We start from the raw sequence: 20,219 nt of genomic DNA, 5'->3' as shown, positions 1-20,219 counted from the left end.
TCAATTATTTTTATTGCCAAAATCTTTAAGTAACCTATCAATCCATTTTTATCAAAAGAACTCAAAATAACATAAAAAGATGAGTATTAAGAAACACAAACTCTGAAGATAGATGGCAAAAGAAAAACACCATGCAATTAACAGTGATATAATTCCCAGCAGTTCTTTATACAGGGGTGACAAGAGCAAGCCTCCTTCTCTTTTTCGGGGAGTTTATGCCCCTGCCAGAGTGTAGCAATGTGTTGGAGGTTTCATGAATGTCATTATCTGTTCTTTAGAATCATCATTTCATATTCAGTTGATCTTAACACAGGAAAGACTTCACTCATATGACAAAATGGTCGACTCTCTTCAGTAAAAACTAATAAAGTCATCTTTGAAGTAGAAATGAGAGGAAACAATATGAACTAAAAGGTAACTGGGGACAGGGGAAAAATACATCCCCAAAAGAGCACCAGAAGCAAAATGTCAAGCTCTGTGCTCTGATTTTACTGCTGCTCAGGATATTTTTTTATTATTTTTCTTTCCCACATCTTTTCAACTCAGAATGAACAAATGCAGCATACAGATAAACCACTAATGCAGAAAACCACTTTCATTTGAGCTTAAATGCATGACATGCTGAGAATGTTAGAAATTAAGTTATTAACAACAAAGATATGTAACACTTGGCTGCACTAAGCAACATCATCCCAGATTTCTATTTGTTCCATAAATGTCAAGTCTACATTCTGAAACTCATATCATGAAACATAACCTTTGAAATTTCACACATTATGGATCAGAAATGTAAAGCTACGGAATTCTTCCGTTCTGCCATGTGAAAAACACGAGCTGTGATACATGGAGAAAAACCTATCGCACAAAATAAATAACTACTCTACATCATGGTCATGGATCCCAAATTGGCAAAGATGAAACAGATTCATAGTTTATCACTGATTCACTTAAGACAACCATAAAATTCAGTCTTCATCCTCTCTCTCACCCTCATTTTGTTAGTAAAATTAAGACAGCTTTTAATTCCCATGTCTCTACTAAACTAAAATTTCGCAGTGGCAACCTGTTTCACGGACACACAGAGCAGTTAAAATAAAACAGTAAGCACCACAAGTCATGAAGAACAAACGGATTATTGTTTTTAAGATGCTACTAATTGTTATACTAACCATACATTAAAAGTACTCAGTTATAAGCCTGCAAACGTAACATTAAAACAATAATAAAGACGTCTTATGGAAACAGCTACAAAGTACAAGGTGCCATTTCCAAAGCACAGAGCAAAGTAATTTACTTCCAACCAGACTTGTACACCAAACATAACAGTATTGGTGCCAAGTGTACACAACCGATCATTTGGAGATGAAGAGTAGTGGTGGAACACCAGGCTGGAAGTTTGGAGATGTAAGGTTTATTTTCAAACTCTGCTAGTAACTTCTCAAATAAGCATCTGTTCCTGTCCCATGTCATCCTCCTACCCTGTGACACTTATATCCATATGTGGAACAAAAATAATTTCTTACTGCGTATTTGTTCTTTAGCTCCCAGTAGCAGTCAAGGTCTTTCTGTACAACTGCAGTATACATTAACAACTGAACACTTATCCGTATATAAAAAAAAAGTTAAAGTGCTTGGACATTCAAGATGCAGAGACAGAGAGAACGTGTGTATCTATGTGCGTGTATGTACACTGCAAGCCAGCACTCTCTTCTATAGGTGTGCTACGGTTGCTGCAGATCATGATAGACTGCGAAGTAAACATTTTTGTTGTTTTCCCAACCACAGAAACAAGAGAAGGACAAAAACCATGTGATGTGTTCAACGTCTGTTCTGACTTGCATGTGAATGGGAATGATGATGGCATATGCATCGACTCAGTGACACTCTTTTCCAAAGAGAAGAGTGTTGGTTTTTTGTAAAATTGCTTGTGCAGTATTAAACCAAAAATATCTATCAACTGAAAAGTGCTTTATGGGGAAATCTGTTTCTTGGCACAACAAAGCACATATAGGTAAGGAAACAGTTTGTAGAAAGCAGTTTAAAAATGAACTAAAATAAAGACAGCAATGACAATACAAAATCTTAAAACAGTAACCAACCTTTTCCACTAAGTCAAATTTGCAAACATACTCCGCACAGTGTCCAAAGCATACATTGGGGGCTTCAGGACTAGACTACCGTTCTCCAGATAAAAAAATCCTCTCATATTACCTCTCAGAGAAACAGGTGCACCAATTTATATTGCAGCAACATAAGCAGTTCCACTGTAATGCCTTTCTGCCAGACATCCTGTTTCATCCCTGGTTCTGCCACATGCCCACACACCCTGAGCACACAGCCTTCTGGGGACCTACCCAACAGCTCCTGGAAGTGCATTTGTAGATAACTGCTTGTCAGCATTTTGTAGGAGGCTTCCTAGAGCTCTGAAGAGTTGTGGGCTGTTCCAACTCCTGTCCTTCCCGGAAAAGGCCAACCATTTCTAGCATGCACTTCAAAATCAAGGCATGATTCATTTTCACCTGGGTATCATTTCATGTTATAAACTATTCAAATCAAAAGCTGTTCTCTTCATAAGGCCCAAAAGACGATATTCACTTAGAAACCCACTGCTACTATACGGAAAAATCAAGTAACATCCTTTGAAAAGTTTGACTGCTATGCACAGAGCAAGCAAAATGGGACTCTCTTCTCCAGTGATGGTATTTGTCATTAATACAGTAGCAACAAACCATCCATCTTAAATAGTTGCTCAGGTAACTTAAAGAAAAACATCATCAGACAAGTACAATGCTTAGAGCTAGGCCACTATCATCAGCTTGATCGTCTGAGACTTGGGACAAGTCACTGCATCTACAGAACAGAATAAAGAGCGCACTTTCAACCTGCATTTGGGAACATTCCACTACATAGCAGTGGTAGATTTAACCAAAGGTAATTTTCACACCAGGATATGTTTTAAGCGGGGGACACTGTCCTACAGTGATGTAGAGGGGTAACTCAACACGGTACTGTTCTAAAGTTGCTTTAAAATTCTTCTTTTCTCAGAGCAAGAAATTCTGGAAAACACATTTATTAAAACAGAAACATGCAGGAGAGCTGCAAAAAAGCATGCTATGCAAACAACCCCAGAGGAAAAACAAACAAGCAGAATGCCCCAGCAACTGGGAGCTAGTTATTAAAAATGGTACGAAAAGAATACAGGGATTGTGTGGATTCCTGTCCCTTTCTCTCCATCACAGGTAAGGGCTGAAGACCAGAAGAAAGTCCCATAAACTTGCGTCTTACCAAAGCACTTGTTGAGCAGCTGGTACCTGCTGCCCATGCATAGGGACCTTTAGAGGGACATACCGTGCAGCCTGCCTTCGGGCAATGCATGTACTCCCTGAAGAGCTCCTGCTGGAACTCTTGCTCTTGCAGCTTCTTTTCCCCATTATGCAGTCTCCCTGCCATAGTTTCTCTGTCCTCTTCCCTAGACTTGTCTTGACAATCAGAAAATCAGTTTAGTTTATCATCTTCGAACTTCCATTTTCCTGAATGCATTTTGTAAATTCCACTGTCCCTTCCCATGTCTCTCTAGAAGTCAAAAAGCAACATGTTTTCCTTGTTTTCCATTTGTTGACAGGAAAATTTGTCAAGAATCATCACTTATGTTGCCAGACATCAGATCAAATGCTTCAGCTAGGGAGCCAGAATTCTCCAACTGTGGCCTTGGTAAATTTGTAGCATCTGAAATGAAACATAGGAAAATGGTTAACAGAAACCCTGAGAAACTGCAGCAAACTCTCTATACTGAGGAATTCAGTACAAAAAATACCTCTCAGTTCACAGTGGATTTTCAGAGCCTTTCAGGAAGACACCCTGTGCTCAAATTCTAAGTGATAAGGACATAGTCATAATGAACTCCTCTGTCACCTTTGTTTCTGTGGGGGCAAGGAAGGGAAAGGAGGGCAGGCAAACGTATCAGGGTTGTATCAGAACATGTGAGTGAATAGTTGCTCAAATGAGTCAAAGGACAGACACCACAGACAGACTCATACTGGTTTACTTTCTACGGAGAGCAAAAATGCTTCAAGATAACCTGCATCTGGCTGTAGTCAAGGAAAGAAGTCCTAACAGAATGCGTGTGGAGGGAGCAAGACTGGTGAGTTTGCTCTTGTTCTTCTCTCAAAGCAAGATAAGCAGTATGCCTGAGCTGAAGACAGGAAAGCAAAACCACACCAGCAACAAGGGAGATCAGGATTCTACCTTCAGTGCCAACCTAGGCACTTGGACACCTGTGTCCTTAAAAAACAAACAAATGAAGAAATCTGGATAAACTATCCTGTGAATTTGGGTAAATCAGGGCTAAATTACACTGTTCACCATTCTGTTCTGAAATTTAGTCTCGTGTTGCTTCAGGTTGTAGGGTGGTTTCTAATAATAATTACAGTTGTGCTAGAAAACTCAGCCTGAAATGTTATTTGGAACTGTACAGGTCTAACGTCCTATAATTCAGAAGCAACATGTGAGCCAAACCATAATTTCCCCATAGCTGTCTTACTGCTTGGGGTCTGACAACATCCATTGGAAAAAAAGGTGTGGAGTTGCTACTTCTACTATGAGAACAAATCATACAGATGGGTGCCTTCCTTCTCAATAAAAATCTGCATCTACCCACCTTATGAATAAAATAGTGGCACACATATGAACCCAGCCACCAAGCATGCAGACAAAGCCCAAAGTTAAGAAAAACAAAACAAACCAGCGGCAGTAACATACCTTGTGTAGATTCCCTTAATTCCTGAGCTTCTCTCCTCCCAAACCCACTTGGCTGCTGTCTCTGGAGTTTCTGTCTCTACAAAGAGATCTGGATGCCCAGCACAGTCTCAGACATGTCCTGGTCTGTATTCAGATCCTGAGTCTGAATGGAGTATCCTTCTCTTCTCCCAACAGAAAATTTATGGGTACCCTTCTTGGTGCTGATTCCAAAGTGCCAAAAGTGAGGCAGGATTTTCTTCCACGTCTGGGAGCTCTACTATCATCCCAGACATCGTTATAGTGCATCTTCAAGTTCTTTATCCTCTCTTGGTACTGCCCCAGGAAACAACTGGTACACTGATGGACAAGGTGCTCTTATACTTGGCTATCAGAGTCCAACAGACACTAACACCACCTCAATGTCCTGGATATTCACACATGCTCAGTGTTACCTACGTGAGGCCAGTTTGCAGGTATGATCGTTTCTTCTGAGAAATGTTCCAAGAACATCTTGATAGATACAGACAGATCTGTACATAGCGAAGACTTCCAAAAAAAGTATCACCTCAAGTCAATGGAACAGAAACTGGACCATAGAGGAGCATGGTAGATACTATGGCATGACTTGATGTCCGTACTTGAGTTAGCCTTGTCCAGAGCAAGAACAATTCACACAGTAGTGTGACCATGTACCACTGCTAGCAGATGCAGATGTAGTTCAGTACTTTCCCAGGAAGAGGTCCTTACATGGGTCTGCATGCCAAAACTCTTGAGTGTGAAAATGAAGTAAATCAGTATGGAACTGATCAGTACTGATAGGAAATCAGCGTGTGACAGCATGCCATAAACCTTCTTTTCAAAGGTACTAGATCAGCAACAGCTGGGCACACACACCCAAGCACTCCCAACAACAAAAGGGAAACAGAAATCTGTAATATCTGCCGTCAGAAAGCCAAGCATAAAAGGCAGCTTTACACCGTACACTCTTGTGTCTAAACCCTCATGAATGGGAACTATTTTGCTGGACATTACACTCAGGTACTATACACGAGCAAAACTGAAACTCCCTCAAAAACGAAAAAGAAGAATGAAACACACTCAGTGGTAAAACACCCAAAACCTTTCTCCCAACAAGGACGCCGTGGAAGGCAGTGAAGCTAGAATGTTTCCAGACCAAAATGGCAGCCCAGCCTTTGAAAGGTGAAGAGATAAGCTCTGAACTATAACAGAGACCTTGTGAGAGTCCACTGCAACTGCAAACCTCCCTAGCCCCTGCAAAGGACTCCAGATCCACTGCCACCTGAGAGAAGTCAAGACCCAGAGCAAGGGCTCAGAAAATGCCATTTTTCCTCCAAGCTCCTAGCAAAGCTCAAGAAATGAAGTGTTGAGACCAATTTAATTCATGAGAACATCCGAAAATGCAGGCTGTTACAAGGAAATGTGAGATTGCTCTTTGCAACCTAAACCCGGGAATATACCTCTACAATTCATTAAAAATTGAATCATATGTAAATCCATCATATAATACTTTAAAGTGAATTACATATGACTACAGTGGTTAATAAGTAGATAAACAGTGGAGAAAATCTTCTAATTCTAGCTCAGATCTTCCAGCAGTACTGCATATTATCAACTCGCCTCTCACTTGAATTTTAATGGATTCCAAAACAAATACACACCAGACCAAGTTAATGTGAAGAACCCACTGTTTTTAAATAAATTGAGTAGGACTCTGTTTGAAAGACTCTTTCCTAGGTTTTCATTCTGTGAAGACTGTTTAATAATAGAAAAAACCAACACAATAGCTAGGGAAGACCCCATTACGACATATATACAGTACACATATGTTTAGATAGTATAAGCACTTCCTGACAGCATGCTGATGTCTCATGTTCTGTTACTTTAGCATGGAACCAGTAAGTCAGTATCAGCTGAAGGAGTGTTGCATATAACTGTCCAAAGTTTCTTGTGTATTCAAAGGTATACTAAAGGTTCTTATTTGTACAAATTTTAGTTATTATGTATCCATAAAAGCAATAGAAAGATTGGAAAGTGAAAGAATAAATGTCCAACAGCAATTTTATAAATAAAATCGCTGTTCAAATTAATTCACCTCTGCTACAATATCAAATTAAATCAAACCTGCAGCATGTATATGGCAGTAGCCAACACCTGAAACTTCAGAGAAAACAAAGCAAATACCCTCTACTGTTCCACAATACAAATGTCCATTTGTCTAATACTGTACATAGAGAAAACATTTTACCGATAGCTGTAATAATACTCTCATACTCTGAAGTACAGGATCTAATTACCATCAACTTAATTAAAACTAATTTCTTTTTATCGATTACTTAACTTTCTGATGTTGCTCTAACCCTACCGCCTTAGGGAATGTTTTCAAGTATTTCCATCAATGTTATGACTTTTTATATTAATTAGGCTATTCTGATTAGTTTGCCCTTTTAAAAATTATTCTCAAATCTATATATCGGCTAAGTGACAAGTGGTAGAGTTTAAACAGCTATACAAGTTCAAACATTTGTTGCTTTGCTCTCTTTTTTTCCCCTCCTTTCCCTTTGCCCGCTCCCTCCACCACTAAAAAAGTTCGTGTATCGCAAAAGACATCCTGTATCGCAAAAAGTATAGAAGTTTCCAAAACGTGTGTCTTGTTCACTACTACCCGCACAGTTAGTGAGCTGCTTTGTGCCCACTGATTAATTTTCCTCCCCAGTCCTCAAAGCCTCTAAGCACAAGATTACCTTACGTCAATGAAAAAGGTCTATTAATTTTAAATTCAAACCACACGAAAAACTAAGCAGAAATACTTAAGTGTTTCGAGGAGATGTGGATGGGCTTTGCTTACCTTAAGCCTAAATCAACAACTCGGCAATAAACTACCCCATGAAATACTAGACCTCCGTTAACCATAACTCAGAAAGCAGTTATGAGAAATATTAAAACAACATCATCTCATTATTCTAACACTTCAAAAACTTGTATTTCATTTTTTGTAGTCTATACAAGACTAAAACAATTCCTACATACTCAAAATTGAGAGGAGATAATGGTAACTTTTTGGAATTACAGTGTTTTATTTTTTCTTTTTTCTTTGCCCGAATGAAAACTGAACTAATTTGGCACTGTTGGAAAATAATTTTCACATTGTTATGCTTTCAGTTAATATCTATCTTTCAATAATCATCTACTTTTGCCAAGCTTTACTACTTGTCATGCAGGCTAAATCATCCAAATCGTAAGTTATTCAAAAAACAAAAACTACCCCATTTTTATACACTGCAGTGTCAAATACAATAAATATGAAAGAAAAACCAAACAGCAGGCATACCCAGATTCTCACCTATCTGCAGAACCTCTTTCAAAATCTTTTTTTTATTTTAAGCCTCACATAAAATTTCCAGTACAAATGCTTACACAGGAAAAGCAGGGATGTGATAATATAAACAATTCTGCTTACTTGAAAAGCACTTACAAAACCATCAAACTCACAATAAATAGGAGGACTGCATCATTGGTTAAAAAAAAAGAAGAAAAAAACCCCAGCAATACACCACTAAACAAAGCACTAAAAATCCTCAGAAACGCCTTGAAATTCTGCTGAGATCTTAGTCGTATAAGACTGACACACATGCTACAGGGAAGCCAATTGATTACCAGTCAATACAAGCTTACCTGCTTAAGTGCTTTCTTTGTGTGCTGCTGGAAGGAAGATACTAGCTTGCTTTGCACCGGTGCATTAGTAAGGCTTGAATCACGATTGGAAGACATTTCTTCAGATGTCTGCTTTGGGCAAACTTTATAAAAAGAAAAAAAAAAATCAGAATACTGTTTTGGGGGTTATATTCCCTATATCTTTGAAAGTCCTAAGGACAGGAAAGAAAAAAAAAAAAAGGCCAGTGCCTGGAAAATAAAAAGCTCGCTCTAAGATATTCAACTAATCTTGATGTCCAGATGACCTAAAAATGCTGCCATATTCTAAATAAATGCAACGCTTCACAAATATTTGTACCTCATCACACCCTTTCTATGCAGTTCTGGAGGCCTTGCATATTTTGCCTTTCAGGTCCTAGAAGGTAACTGAAATAGTTTAAATATGGTTTTCGAACAGAAGCTAGACAAAAATTATCTTCCTCACCAAGACATTTTTAATGGATTATTATGTGTCTAAATGTGTATTTATACAAAAGACACTGATGACCCTGTGTTCTAAAAATATTTATAAATATGTAACTTCACGCCAGATTGTAATGGCTTTTTAGGAGCCAGACTCATCTATTTTATAAGTACTTCTTAGTAAAGCTAAGAACACACACTTTCCTGTTTAACAGAGTAGACCGGAATATCCATCCTGCAAAGAATAATTCTGGTCTCTCAGGTAATACACACTGCTACTTGCCTTCTAAATAATACATGTTTTAATGAACAAATACTACAGAGCTTGCATTAAACAGACTCTTGAATACATGTGTGAGGCACAGAAAAAATCTCCTGGTTAAAAACAAAAGGAAATTTGATTAATTGTTTTTTAAAAACAGCTTTATTAAACAGGTATGAAAGCTGTGAAAATAGCTGGAGGATCCTAGTAGCCTTGGTGGTCAGCAAGCTTGACTAAAAGGGCTGTAAAAACCTTTCCACTCCTAATGCCTTGCATTACTGTTCTCTCAGTAGTGTCCTAGGACAGCCCAGCTAAAAGAGCACTAGCATGAATCCAGAAATGAAGCAACTTTTTTTTCCATTCTCCTCTGCTGACTCAATTCAATTCTGTCTTCCAGCGCTGCTCAAAGCTGGTTTGCATGCTGACATACCTTCCTTATAATGCTCTGCAGCTGTATATGGTTTTGCAAGGTTTGCCATACTTCGCACACCTACTGGAACAATCTGAAGACACTCCAAGCAGCTGCATGGACACGTGCCAGAAATAATTTTAGCCCAATGTTTCTGTTTGCCTATGGTTTTCTCCTCCCATCCTTTAGTGGGATGAGCAGACACCTGAAGTAGCATTCTAACTCTCTTGCCTTTAGCAATGTTTCGTAGAAGAAATATTGTAGTGATTTTTTCTTTGTGTTTGTAAGAAAAAAAGATAGAATAGAGACAATTTAGTTGTCAGGAATTAATGGCCACCATAAGATGCATGTGATATTAAACATTTGTTTTCACATTGAAAGAAAAAAGAATTAATACTTACCTCAAAAACAGAGAATACACTCTGTTTTATGGCACTGGCATTGTGTCCAGATAATTTTCATATCAGACTAAAAATTTTCATTAGCAGATAAGACAAAACCTATTTTGTCACAAGATTTATAACTGATAGTTGTCACTTTTTTCCCTGATACTTGAAGGATTTGTCAAAATATACAAAGAAGCTGTAACACAAAACAGGTTTTGAGTTTACAGCAACACCTGGTTTGGATCAATCTTTTCCACATGATGAACAAAGCTTACTATCAAAAAAGACAACTTAAAGGAGCAGCGAAGTGTCAGCAGAAAACAAATAACAGCTAGTTTATATAATCTAAATCACTGCAATAGCTAAGCTCCTGAGACAAAGAACACCTACACCAAAATAAAAACCTGACATTTCAAATTACCCAGCTTTTGTCTTTTCTTTCAAAGAGAATTTTTTTACTGTTTTCTGGCAAAGTCTGAGAGTCAAAGTACAGAAGAAAAAAAACCAGAAATAGTGTGAGCACACAAACCCCAGAGTTAAGGAGAGAACAGAAAAAAATTAAAAATGCCTAAAGAATGGAAACTGTTACATACTTAACTGTCCCTTCTAAGAGAGGACACAACATGACCTGTCACAAAAAACCTATTCCTGTTCTCTGGGATGCCTGCAACTCCCATTACCTTCTTGTTTAAATGGGAAATTCTGATTTTCATTACTCTGGATCTAGGATATTATCCAAGAGTCTCCCCTATTTCTTTTGGTGATAAAGTTCATTCTGGTGAGGTTTGGCAACACTAACTGATGATGCTCAGCACTACAACTGTTAATGTCAAAGCCATGATACAGCACAGGAATAAAAATAAACATAGCCCTATATTAATTTTCTGCTTTCATTCATTTTTCTTTTAACAATGAACCCTGAAATCGTGCCAGGGTCTATGAGATGCCATACTACTTATTTCTATCATTACTTCAATTTTACATAAAAATATTACTAGTGTATTGGTTTCTTTTGCTTCTGTTTCTTTAAAGCTTTGACAACAAAGTTAAACCAAGGAAGAGGGATTGTTCTAATGGGTGAAGCAACTGGAACTGAAACCCACTGAAACAATAAATAGCTTTCCATCCCTATAATCTCTTCTGCATTTACAGAAGGAATCTCTCACTCTAGACTGGTTCAGTTTAGTGCAACCCAAACCTAGTTCCTCCAGAGTTTTGAAAAATACACTTTCTCCTGTAGTCTTTTTAAAGAAAAACGTATGTTCAGCTGAAGTCCATTGCTTAAAAAATTTAAAATGACATGGTTATTAGAAACAGTCAACTCCATTTATTAACAACAAATGATACTTCCTTTCTAAAATATATTTTGTACATTATAAATATTTTCTTTCATATATCTATTAGCTTAAAATAGTAAGAAGCTACTTCAAATATTGTTTTCCATGTTTTAATTAAATTTCCATTTCCATTTAAAACCAGCTTGATACAAATAATGGCTATAAACCTAACCATCTAGTAAATAAGAGATACGTCATTGCCTACTTTCCAAAAGTAGAAGATACAAACATTAAAAATCTAAACACATTATGTTAATTTATATAATTGCTTAATAACTTATCCATTCTATTCACTTTATTAGCAAAAAAAAATACTGAAAGTGATATACAGGCTTTATTTAGAGGATAATTAAGATATTGTTTACAAAACAATATGAATTGACTTTTCAGTAGGAAATGAAATACAAATATAAGACATTGAATAAATTTATTGTTTAAAACATGTTCTGCTACTTAGTGATTTAAATCAATCTGTGCCAAAATCTCGCTACACTACAATGCCTGTGACCACAGAAAACTGTATTTATTTGTTTGTTCATTTATGTGGATAAAGTCCAACTGCTTTTCTCTGAACGGGTTAGAAGTCAAAAAAGGGGAAAATATGACAGAAAAATAATTAAGTGTTTGAAACGAACATTGATGATCCTAGTGAAAAAAACAATGCCTTAAGAACAGAGCAGGCATATCTTATGAAAACCAAAGAACACAGTAAAAGAAAAACAAATTCAGCAAGAGACGGTGATATTTGTACATACGTACAACTTGGGAAAGCAGCAACTACCTTGTCCATAAGCACTGAAGATGCATGGATATCATCAGATCCATGTTCTCTTGAAAAGCTTTATCAGGAAAGAATGCTAAAAATAAACTGTATGCTGGGGAGGAAAAAAAGAATGCTGAAAGAATGCAACAGATGAAGGAAAAATATTTGGGTAGGAAAAAAAGAGGATGCACCATTACTGCTACAGTAGAAAAAAGAACAAGAGCTGTTTTAAGCCTACGGGAGGCATTTCCATTTAGTGGAGAATAATTAGGCTCCATTCTTTAAGTCGGCTTCTTCAAGGGCCAGGACTGAGTGAAGGAATAAAGCAAAAAGCAACTACTAAGCCATAAACTGTTAGGTTATGAGCTGGAAGAGCAGCTGGGTTTCTGAAGATAAGACCTCCTTAGTGAGTGTTCAGAGAGTGTTAACATGAATGATAGAATTAGAATTACTTAGCAAAATGAACATGTTAAAAATGTTCTTGACAACCTCCATTTAAAATAACTTCCTCTCTTCCATTTTTCCAGGACCAGTTTTGGTAATTATTATGAAAGGCTATCATTTATAAAAATCAGCAATGCTATCTTTTAACTTCAAATTTTATAGCCTACCTCTGTAATTTTTCATTACCTTTTACCTTCCCCGACCAAGAAATACGACACCTACATAAAACATATTAGAAGATGTGTTTCTTCAAGGAAACAATTTTTATAGGACTACAACTTAAAATTATTCTGTCTCACTGCCACTGAAAGTTATTAGGAATAATTATAAACAGATTTATGTAACTAGATGGACAGAAAATTTTCTGGAGTCCTTTAAGGGGCTTATTTTTCCAAAATAAATAGCACAATTAATTCCGATTTCAGACAGACCATATTGATTTAAAATCAAACCAGTAAAATCAACAGCAGTTCACTTCCTTCTTTGTTACAGAAACCACAGCAGATGAGAAGGATTGTTTACTAATGGCCACATTAAAAAAACACAAATTAATATTACTACCATATGCTGAAGACTAGAGTCTACCTCAAGCATAAAATGTATGCACACACTCTGGAGAAACGAAACTTCACAGAGAACTCCCTTAGGAAAACATACACACTAAATCTCTCTCTAAAATATCCATAGAATTCAATATTTTCTTTGGGTGACACAGATCTATACTTGTATTGACATAAATGGTCATGCTTTGCCAACACAGATGTATCGAGTAATTCACCTCCATCCCTCTTTGATCTCTAGAGCCCAACTTGCAAAATCTGAACAATTCAGAACCCGACTGTTGCCATCAGCTCTTGAAAATGAAAACCATTTTGGGAGTTAGTTAATTGTACAAGTACGCCAGTGCAAGCAAAACCAGATGCACATATCAAGAGCACTACTGTGACTGTAATATTCTTTTTGAAAAGCAATACTAGCGCTGTGAAATGATAAGTAATATTGAAGAGTATTTTTTGGAAAAAGACATCAAATACCACAGCAGCTTGGTAGCTTGCACTGAATCACATTATATTCTCGGCGTGCTTTTGAGCCCAAACATTTCACAAAGCTTTGAAAACTGTGAATCCTTACTCCAAAGGAAGTCAACATTTTCCACTAAAAATATACAGCCTGTCATCACTAAGCCACCGATTTCTCAGGCCTCATTAACTCCACCGTACAGCAAAAAAGCAGATGAGAAAGATCTCTCCCTCAAGCTTCACAGTATCTTCTCTCACTCTTATGACTCCCCTCCAGTGGCAATGAAACAAACAGAAGTTAAACTCAGTCCTGGGTACAGTATTTTCATTTTATAGCTACTTGCGGGGAGATAAAAAAAAAAAAAAAAAGAGAAAAAAGTGAAAAACTGTCTCTTTCTGATGTGTCATCCAAAACTGCGGATGTTCGAGCTGCTATTCTGTTACCGTCCTTCTGTTTTCAGAAGGGCCTGTCCCACATCCAGATATTGCCATGCGCAACGGACATATTCAGCAGATTCATCCAATATTATTCCCAAGAGACAAGATGCTGAGGATAACAGGTTTTCCTGAATTGCCAGAAATTCCGTTCCAGGAAAGGAACTGAACATCTAAATCGGGACTAAGGTTTCAAACAATGGTGAATATTCATTCCTAACTACAGGAGTTATCCTAGTGGCTTCCTCGTCCAAAAAGCACAATGTGTTCAAGAGCACAGTAGCTACAAAGACAAAATTTCAGGATTCAGCATGAACCTGATCTTCTATCATCCATCATTTCATCTACTATCTCTAAGAAAACTGCCTAAGAAATTAATTCTGCCATTTCACATTTGCAATTTGCAATTTTAGGAAAAGCTGAAACCCAAAGTGTCTCAAGAGGAGACATATGTTGCTCATATTTGGGCAAACATAAGAACCTATGTTTGGGTTGGGGAGGGAAGTCATGCTACCATAGGAATTGCTACCTCCTCCACAGTTACATCATTGTGCATTCCATTGGCTTGCGTGAAGACAATTTTTAATCAACTGTGCTCCGTGGCTGATGGATTAGCCCTGGCTTCAGAAACCCTAGGGACAAATGCTTTTTGAGAACAGAACATCCTATTGATGGGCAAAAGGATATTATAGTCGTCATTTTCCCAGGCAACAGTAATTGGGATTTTAATTCTTTTACTGACTGCATCTTTACATGCTGCCCCTGTATTTGAGGGAAATGGAATTTATAAAAAGATATGAGACTGCTAGATTGCTTCTATAGAAATCCCATTCCAAATAAAATCAACTGTAGCGTAAAGAGTTTAACATATGCCTTTAGAGAAGGTGGGGAAAGAAAGACTTCTCCACAGCATCTGAAAAATCCTGAGGTGTGACTATTCCAGTTGTCAGTTTAGCAGTACTGATGTGGAGGAACAGCTTTCGCCAAGTCATGTGTTTATAACTGTGGGGAATTTTTATATTATTATGCTAATAAAATTGTTCAGTAGTCTGCATTTGTACTGGGAAAAATGTGCCTGCTGGTGAATAATGTGATTCTTCTGTGTTTGAGTGTCAGCTGGTACTTTTTACTCCAAAAGCTGAAGACCATCATCTAAACGCCCACAAATGGACTGAGGCTGCTGCCTAGGGTTTCATCCTCTGCTTCCAGCTAACTTTAAAGCGGCACTTTTTAAACTCTTTGTAAACAATTTCTGATCACTCTGTCAGAACTGGGGCTTCTGGCCTCTACCACAGTGGAAACAAGAGCAAATAAAATGCAATCAATTGGGCAATTAAGAATACAATGTGCAAACAATGTCCATCCTCATATATATCACACATACTAAGGCTGAAAGGAGACATTATATCTATTGACTTTTTCTAAAACACAAGTCAGAGAATTTCATAAGGCATTTTTTGTACTGAATCAAATGTTATTTTTATGCCACAGAATCATTTCCTGGAAAGAAAAAAAAATCCCAGCTTTAGTGTGAAAATTTTAACTGTTAGACATCTTGTTAGATTTGGCCTGCTAGAACAAATATTTTCTTTAGAAATACCTTTTCTCAAATATTTACAAACAGATCAAGTCACTGCCTCACCTTTGACAAACCAACTAGACTGTCCCCATTAAATTTCTCAGAGCAAAGGAGGCATTTGTTCACTCAGGAGTTATGTGTCTTTTCTAAATCCTTCCCTATTTTTCTTAATTCCTTCTTACAGCTATAATGAATGCAATACACCAGTAATCATTTAACTACTGCTATACCCAAAGGAAACAATGTGCCTATATTCTTTAGTCAGTACTACCAGAATTATAGTCCAAGAACTGCATTGGACTAATTAGCAAAAGCATTTCATTCATGTTCAATTCATTTTCTACCGTGATCCTTAAATGTTTTTCAGATTTACTGAATTATTGAATGTATGTTTTTCCACTGTGCAACTGTGACCTTTTTTCTTCACTTTAACGTCTGAAAAAATCATGCTGTTCAACTGTAATAATTTACAAGGCAATCAAGAGGGGTCTCAACATTATTATTTATTATCATTAAATTTAGTCAAGAAGGATTTTATACTTTTCCAAAAGAATTTACGAAGATATTGAATAAAGAGCGTTCATATCACAACCTCAAGAGAAGAGCAAAAATACCTACTGTGGATGGAGATTCCTACGCCTTTGCAGATCTAATAATTTGCCATTTTCAATCCACTTAAAACTGGCTGCATTTCTCAGGCATGGTCCTTTTTTTCAAGCCAGGCATTCTATACTGTAAATGAAATCTCTTACAGGATTCTACATATATTTCAATAGATACCTTTAACAACAAAACTCCTAGTCTCAAGAAAAGCTATTATCAAACATGTTTGACAAAACTATGTTCTGTATCAGCTGACTGATACAAGATATACTGTCTTCAATTCCTTTTTGATCACATCCAGCATTGGCCTTTCTATACGCAATATAGACTCACTATTGACATCCCTTATTCTTTTTAAATATACCTACTGCATGACATCAAAAAAAAGTAAAATGTCTTGTTTTCAAAAGTTAAATATATCGCAGTTTTACAAGATTTGTTAAAAGATGGAACATGAGGGAAATGTCTCAGCTTTAAAAACAATCTAGGTGTAAGTTACTGCTCTACCCCAAATATTTGAAAATGTTTAATTTTAGCAGCTGCTCTTTTATGTCACCACAAGTGCTAGAATTATTTTTATTACTGTAAACTGTGAAAATAGTATGCAGCCTCCTCCCAGTCAAAACCCAGCAATTTTCTACTTCTGGCATTCTGGCATCCTTATTTACATCCTACCACTCCTAAATAATTACCAGGTTTTTGCCATGATTTTTATTTGTTTATAACAAGTAACATCAACTTTTGCTTTCCTTCCTGTAACTGTATTTACACCGCTTTTCACTGCTGTATTCTTCCTGAGATTTAGGGAAGTGTACATCAACAAATTGTCTGAGTACCAGACAGGAACTGTTGAAGAACTACAAATACGTATATTCACTTATACATGCAGTACCTACTACCTAAGCATAAAACCACTGCACATGCAGGGTCTGTTAACTTCTAGACATAATATATCAAAGAAAATGAAGAAGCAGACCCATTTAATAATTCTCAAATTTTGTTTTTCCACTGAGCTTCAAAACTTCACCACTGGATCTACAACAACCTGTCTTAGGTAATTCTGTTACTCCTGGCACTGAGCATTTTCTGATTTTTCAATGCTGCTAGAAAGCAATACTAGGTGCAGCATGGAAGCTAGTTAAGTTGCTCAAGATCAAAAAGGAAGTCTGTTGCAGAACAACACCATGAGCTGAGCTTTTTCATGTCCTAGTTGTAAACAGGACACCTTCTCACCATATACAAAGTGAGTCAAAACAGCAGGCTGCAGTCCAGCAGTAGGACAGGTTGTGAGGGGGCAGCAGAAGAGAAGAACTGATCAAGGAAAGGTTTATTTCAGAGCTCCTGGGAAGCTTGATTTTTCAATAAAGCATTCACTTTACACGAGTGTAGTTTTAATAAGAAGAATATTAATGTCTATTACTTGCAAGTAATTTTAGATGACTGAAGAACAGTGTATTCTTTATGAGCAGTTATTACCTCTCAAAAAGGAAAAATATTTCTAAGGTTGCCATTTTCAACTTCTTGCAATGTTTCAGTGTGTCATTATCTCAGAGAAAAAAAAATGCACAGGATTTGATAATTCAACATGTCTTTATGTCAACATGGCACCCAGGAGAATCTCTGCCTGAAACAAAAAAAATACAAGCCCTTGTCCTGTACCCAGAACTCTACTGAGGGACCAACCCCACATGCCCACACTGAAATCAGTGAGATGTCTATCTGACAACTGCAAGTCTGAAGCCTGATAAGCTGTGGGGCCTAAACCAAAAACACTGTAAGCCAAAGAATTACCTACCCAAACCACACCCCACAGCATCACTCATTTTCTCTTACAAATGTAAGTCAAATAAAGGCATTTGATGTTCCCAATTTCCTTAAAAGGCCAAAAAAGAGAGGGAGTCACTCAAAAATAATTCCACTCAGTAGAAAACATTACTTACACTGTTTAGAAATCACTCCATGAAAATCTTAAGTAAACAATACTTTTTCTTTTCCCAAAGTATGCCCTCTAATATTGAAATAAAAACACCTACCACCATTTTCTTCTCCATTATTATTTGTCTCAGCCATTTCAGTGCCATCTAACTCAGATTCACATCCTAAATCCAATGTTCCATCAGTAGGGCATGTTGATTCTTCTTTCTACAGTTAAAAAAGAAAAAGAAAACTAAAATTAACAAGAAAAAATCAATCATGATCCTGCTGCATCTCCGAAAATAGATTACTGCAGTGTACTCTCATGCTTACATTTCAAAAAACAGAATAAAATAAAACATGCTTGTGAGTTACTTCAGAGAAAGACATAAAAACAGACCTTCATGAAAAAACTTGCAAAGCAAAAACAAAAAAGCTTTTCTGTGAAGTCATAACATACTCTTTTTTTAAAAAATGTCAAATAAAATGCAAGGTCTTCCACTTGTCTTTTTTTTTTTTTTTTAACAGAAACAGACCTGTTTGCCTGTTAAAAATCCCAGTTTTCCAGTTGAGTGTCCATAATGCTGCAGCAAAACACAAATCCTTTAATGTTTCTTTTCTGCCTTTGCCTGTTTCCTGAATTCAAATAGCTGAAGCAACCTGGAGCTCACAAGCATGGGAGTGATTGTGAATACCTGGATTTGTGCCAAGAATATCTCCCGATTTAAAGAACAACAGCAGCATTTTTCTTAGTAAATTAGGAAATAGAGCTTCTGAAAACTATTAATTCAATCTCAGATACAGAATTTTTAGTTATAAGGAGCAGGCAAATCTATGTAGTTTTATATTTTTTAAACCCTTACATCAAATGAGTCTGTCATAAATCACCAAGGATCCTTTCCCCCAGCCCAAAATTTTAATTGACTACATTTACACTGCCAAACATATAATCTTACTTTCTTGTTTCTCACCTCTGCCTCACATTCCACCACTCCTATTGTGAAGCCCGTCTAAGTTTGATCATGTACAACACGAAAAAAATTTCCACCCACAGAAATCATCATATACATACCAAAAAAGAAAATAAAGAGGAAAAGAAATAGAAATAGCATAAAGGCAAAATTCTATCACTATTTTATATTCCTGCTCCAAAGCAATGATGCGATCTGTAAATTAAAAGCTGATTTATATTAGACTTGCAAAAAATTTTGCACTATTGAAAAATCAAACATTAATACAATTACTTAACGAGAAAGTCAGTGATCCTCTTGAGCTCACTGCTCATAAAACAAAGGCCTTTCTGTGAACAACTCTGAAAAAGCAGCATTTTAGCTAAACTACATGTTTTTTATACCATATGCCAAATTCAAGAACATGTATATGCTTTCTAGGATAAAACATTCAATGTTTACTTTCATTATAAATCCTTTTAAAAGACATCTGAAAGCAGTTAAAGGACTATCAGGTCATTTCCTCTCCAAAGAATCTAATCTGTTTACCTTTATATCTATTGAGACATTCATAAAATGGATTAATAGTGCTATGCACTTTCCATATACAAAATTTAAACTTACTTTGAGAGCGTAGAGTCCCGACTTCCCAGGGATTTTGAAGAATGTTCCATCACCTACACGAGTGTTAGTATGAAGCATTGCATTCAGGCAAGCTAATGGAGAGGTTCCACTGAAAAATAAAATTGTGCAGTCCAAGATTGAGTGCCTCTTGTAAAACTATTCCCTCGGTCTATTTTTTTTTAAAACTCATGCTTGCCTGGCTTTTTTTTGCCCCCCCCCCCTTTTTTTTTTAATTCTCTCAACCCTGAAAACATCTACATTACAATAACAGGCCAGTTTCAAACTTAATCATATGCATCTGTCCCCTAGGCTTGAGGCAAAAAGTCTGTGAATTATAATTATGCTTTTCTTCATACAGCAACCAGCTCCACATTCTGAGAACCGAAGTCCAAATATTTATGTGAAATTACTTTGTAAATAACACCATGAAGCCTCATTTTTAAAATGTTACAGACAATGTGGCTGCTGCACATGAATGATCAAAACAGTACCAAGTTCAAGGGCAGCTGCATCCCATAGGATGAAAGGCAACAAAAGAATAATAAAGAGCCCAGGAAGAACACATTTAAAATTAAAAGTGATATATAGTTAAGCCTTCTTCTGGTTTAACATGGTCAGCATGC

At 36.8% G+C, this 20,219-nt stretch overlaps 1 protein-coding gene across 4 annotated transcripts in view; it reads right to left on the bottom strand.

Moving 5' to 3' along the window:
- The window catches only part of ASXL3 (ASXL transcriptional regulator 3), a 73,170-nt gene extending 53,471 nt beyond the window's left edge, over positions 1-19,699 (bottom strand). The window contains exons 1-4 of one of the 4 annotated variants that reach the window (XM_063326793.1): positions 18,142-18,154; positions 8,431-8,552; positions 4,759-5,505; positions 3,349-3,726 (exon numbers count right to left, since the gene is read on the bottom strand). In XM_063326793.1, coding sequence (XP_063182863.1) covers positions 3,349-3,450 — 102 coding nt within the window. In that variant the 5' untranslated portion in view covers positions 3,451-3,726; positions 4,759-5,505; positions 8,431-8,552; positions 18,142-18,154. Of the gene's footprint in view, positions 1-3,348; positions 3,727-3,814; positions 3,903-4,758; positions 5,506-8,430; positions 8,553-18,141; positions 18,251-19,596 lie in introns of those variants that run through there. The other 3 variants (XM_063326792.1, XM_063326791.1, XM_063326794.1) reach the window with 3 other exon arrangements.
- Positions 19,700-20,219: the final 520 nt, after the last annotated feature.

This window comes from Chroicocephalus ridibundus, chromosome 2 (assembly GCF_963924245.1).
Source record: "Chroicocephalus ridibundus chromosome 2, bChrRid1.1, whole genome shotgun sequence".
Classification (NCBI taxonomy): Eukaryota; Metazoa; Chordata; class Aves; order Charadriiformes; family Laridae; genus Chroicocephalus; species Chroicocephalus ridibundus.
Note: the sequence above shows the minus strand (reverse complement) of the source record. Positions and strands in the feature narration are given on the sequence as shown.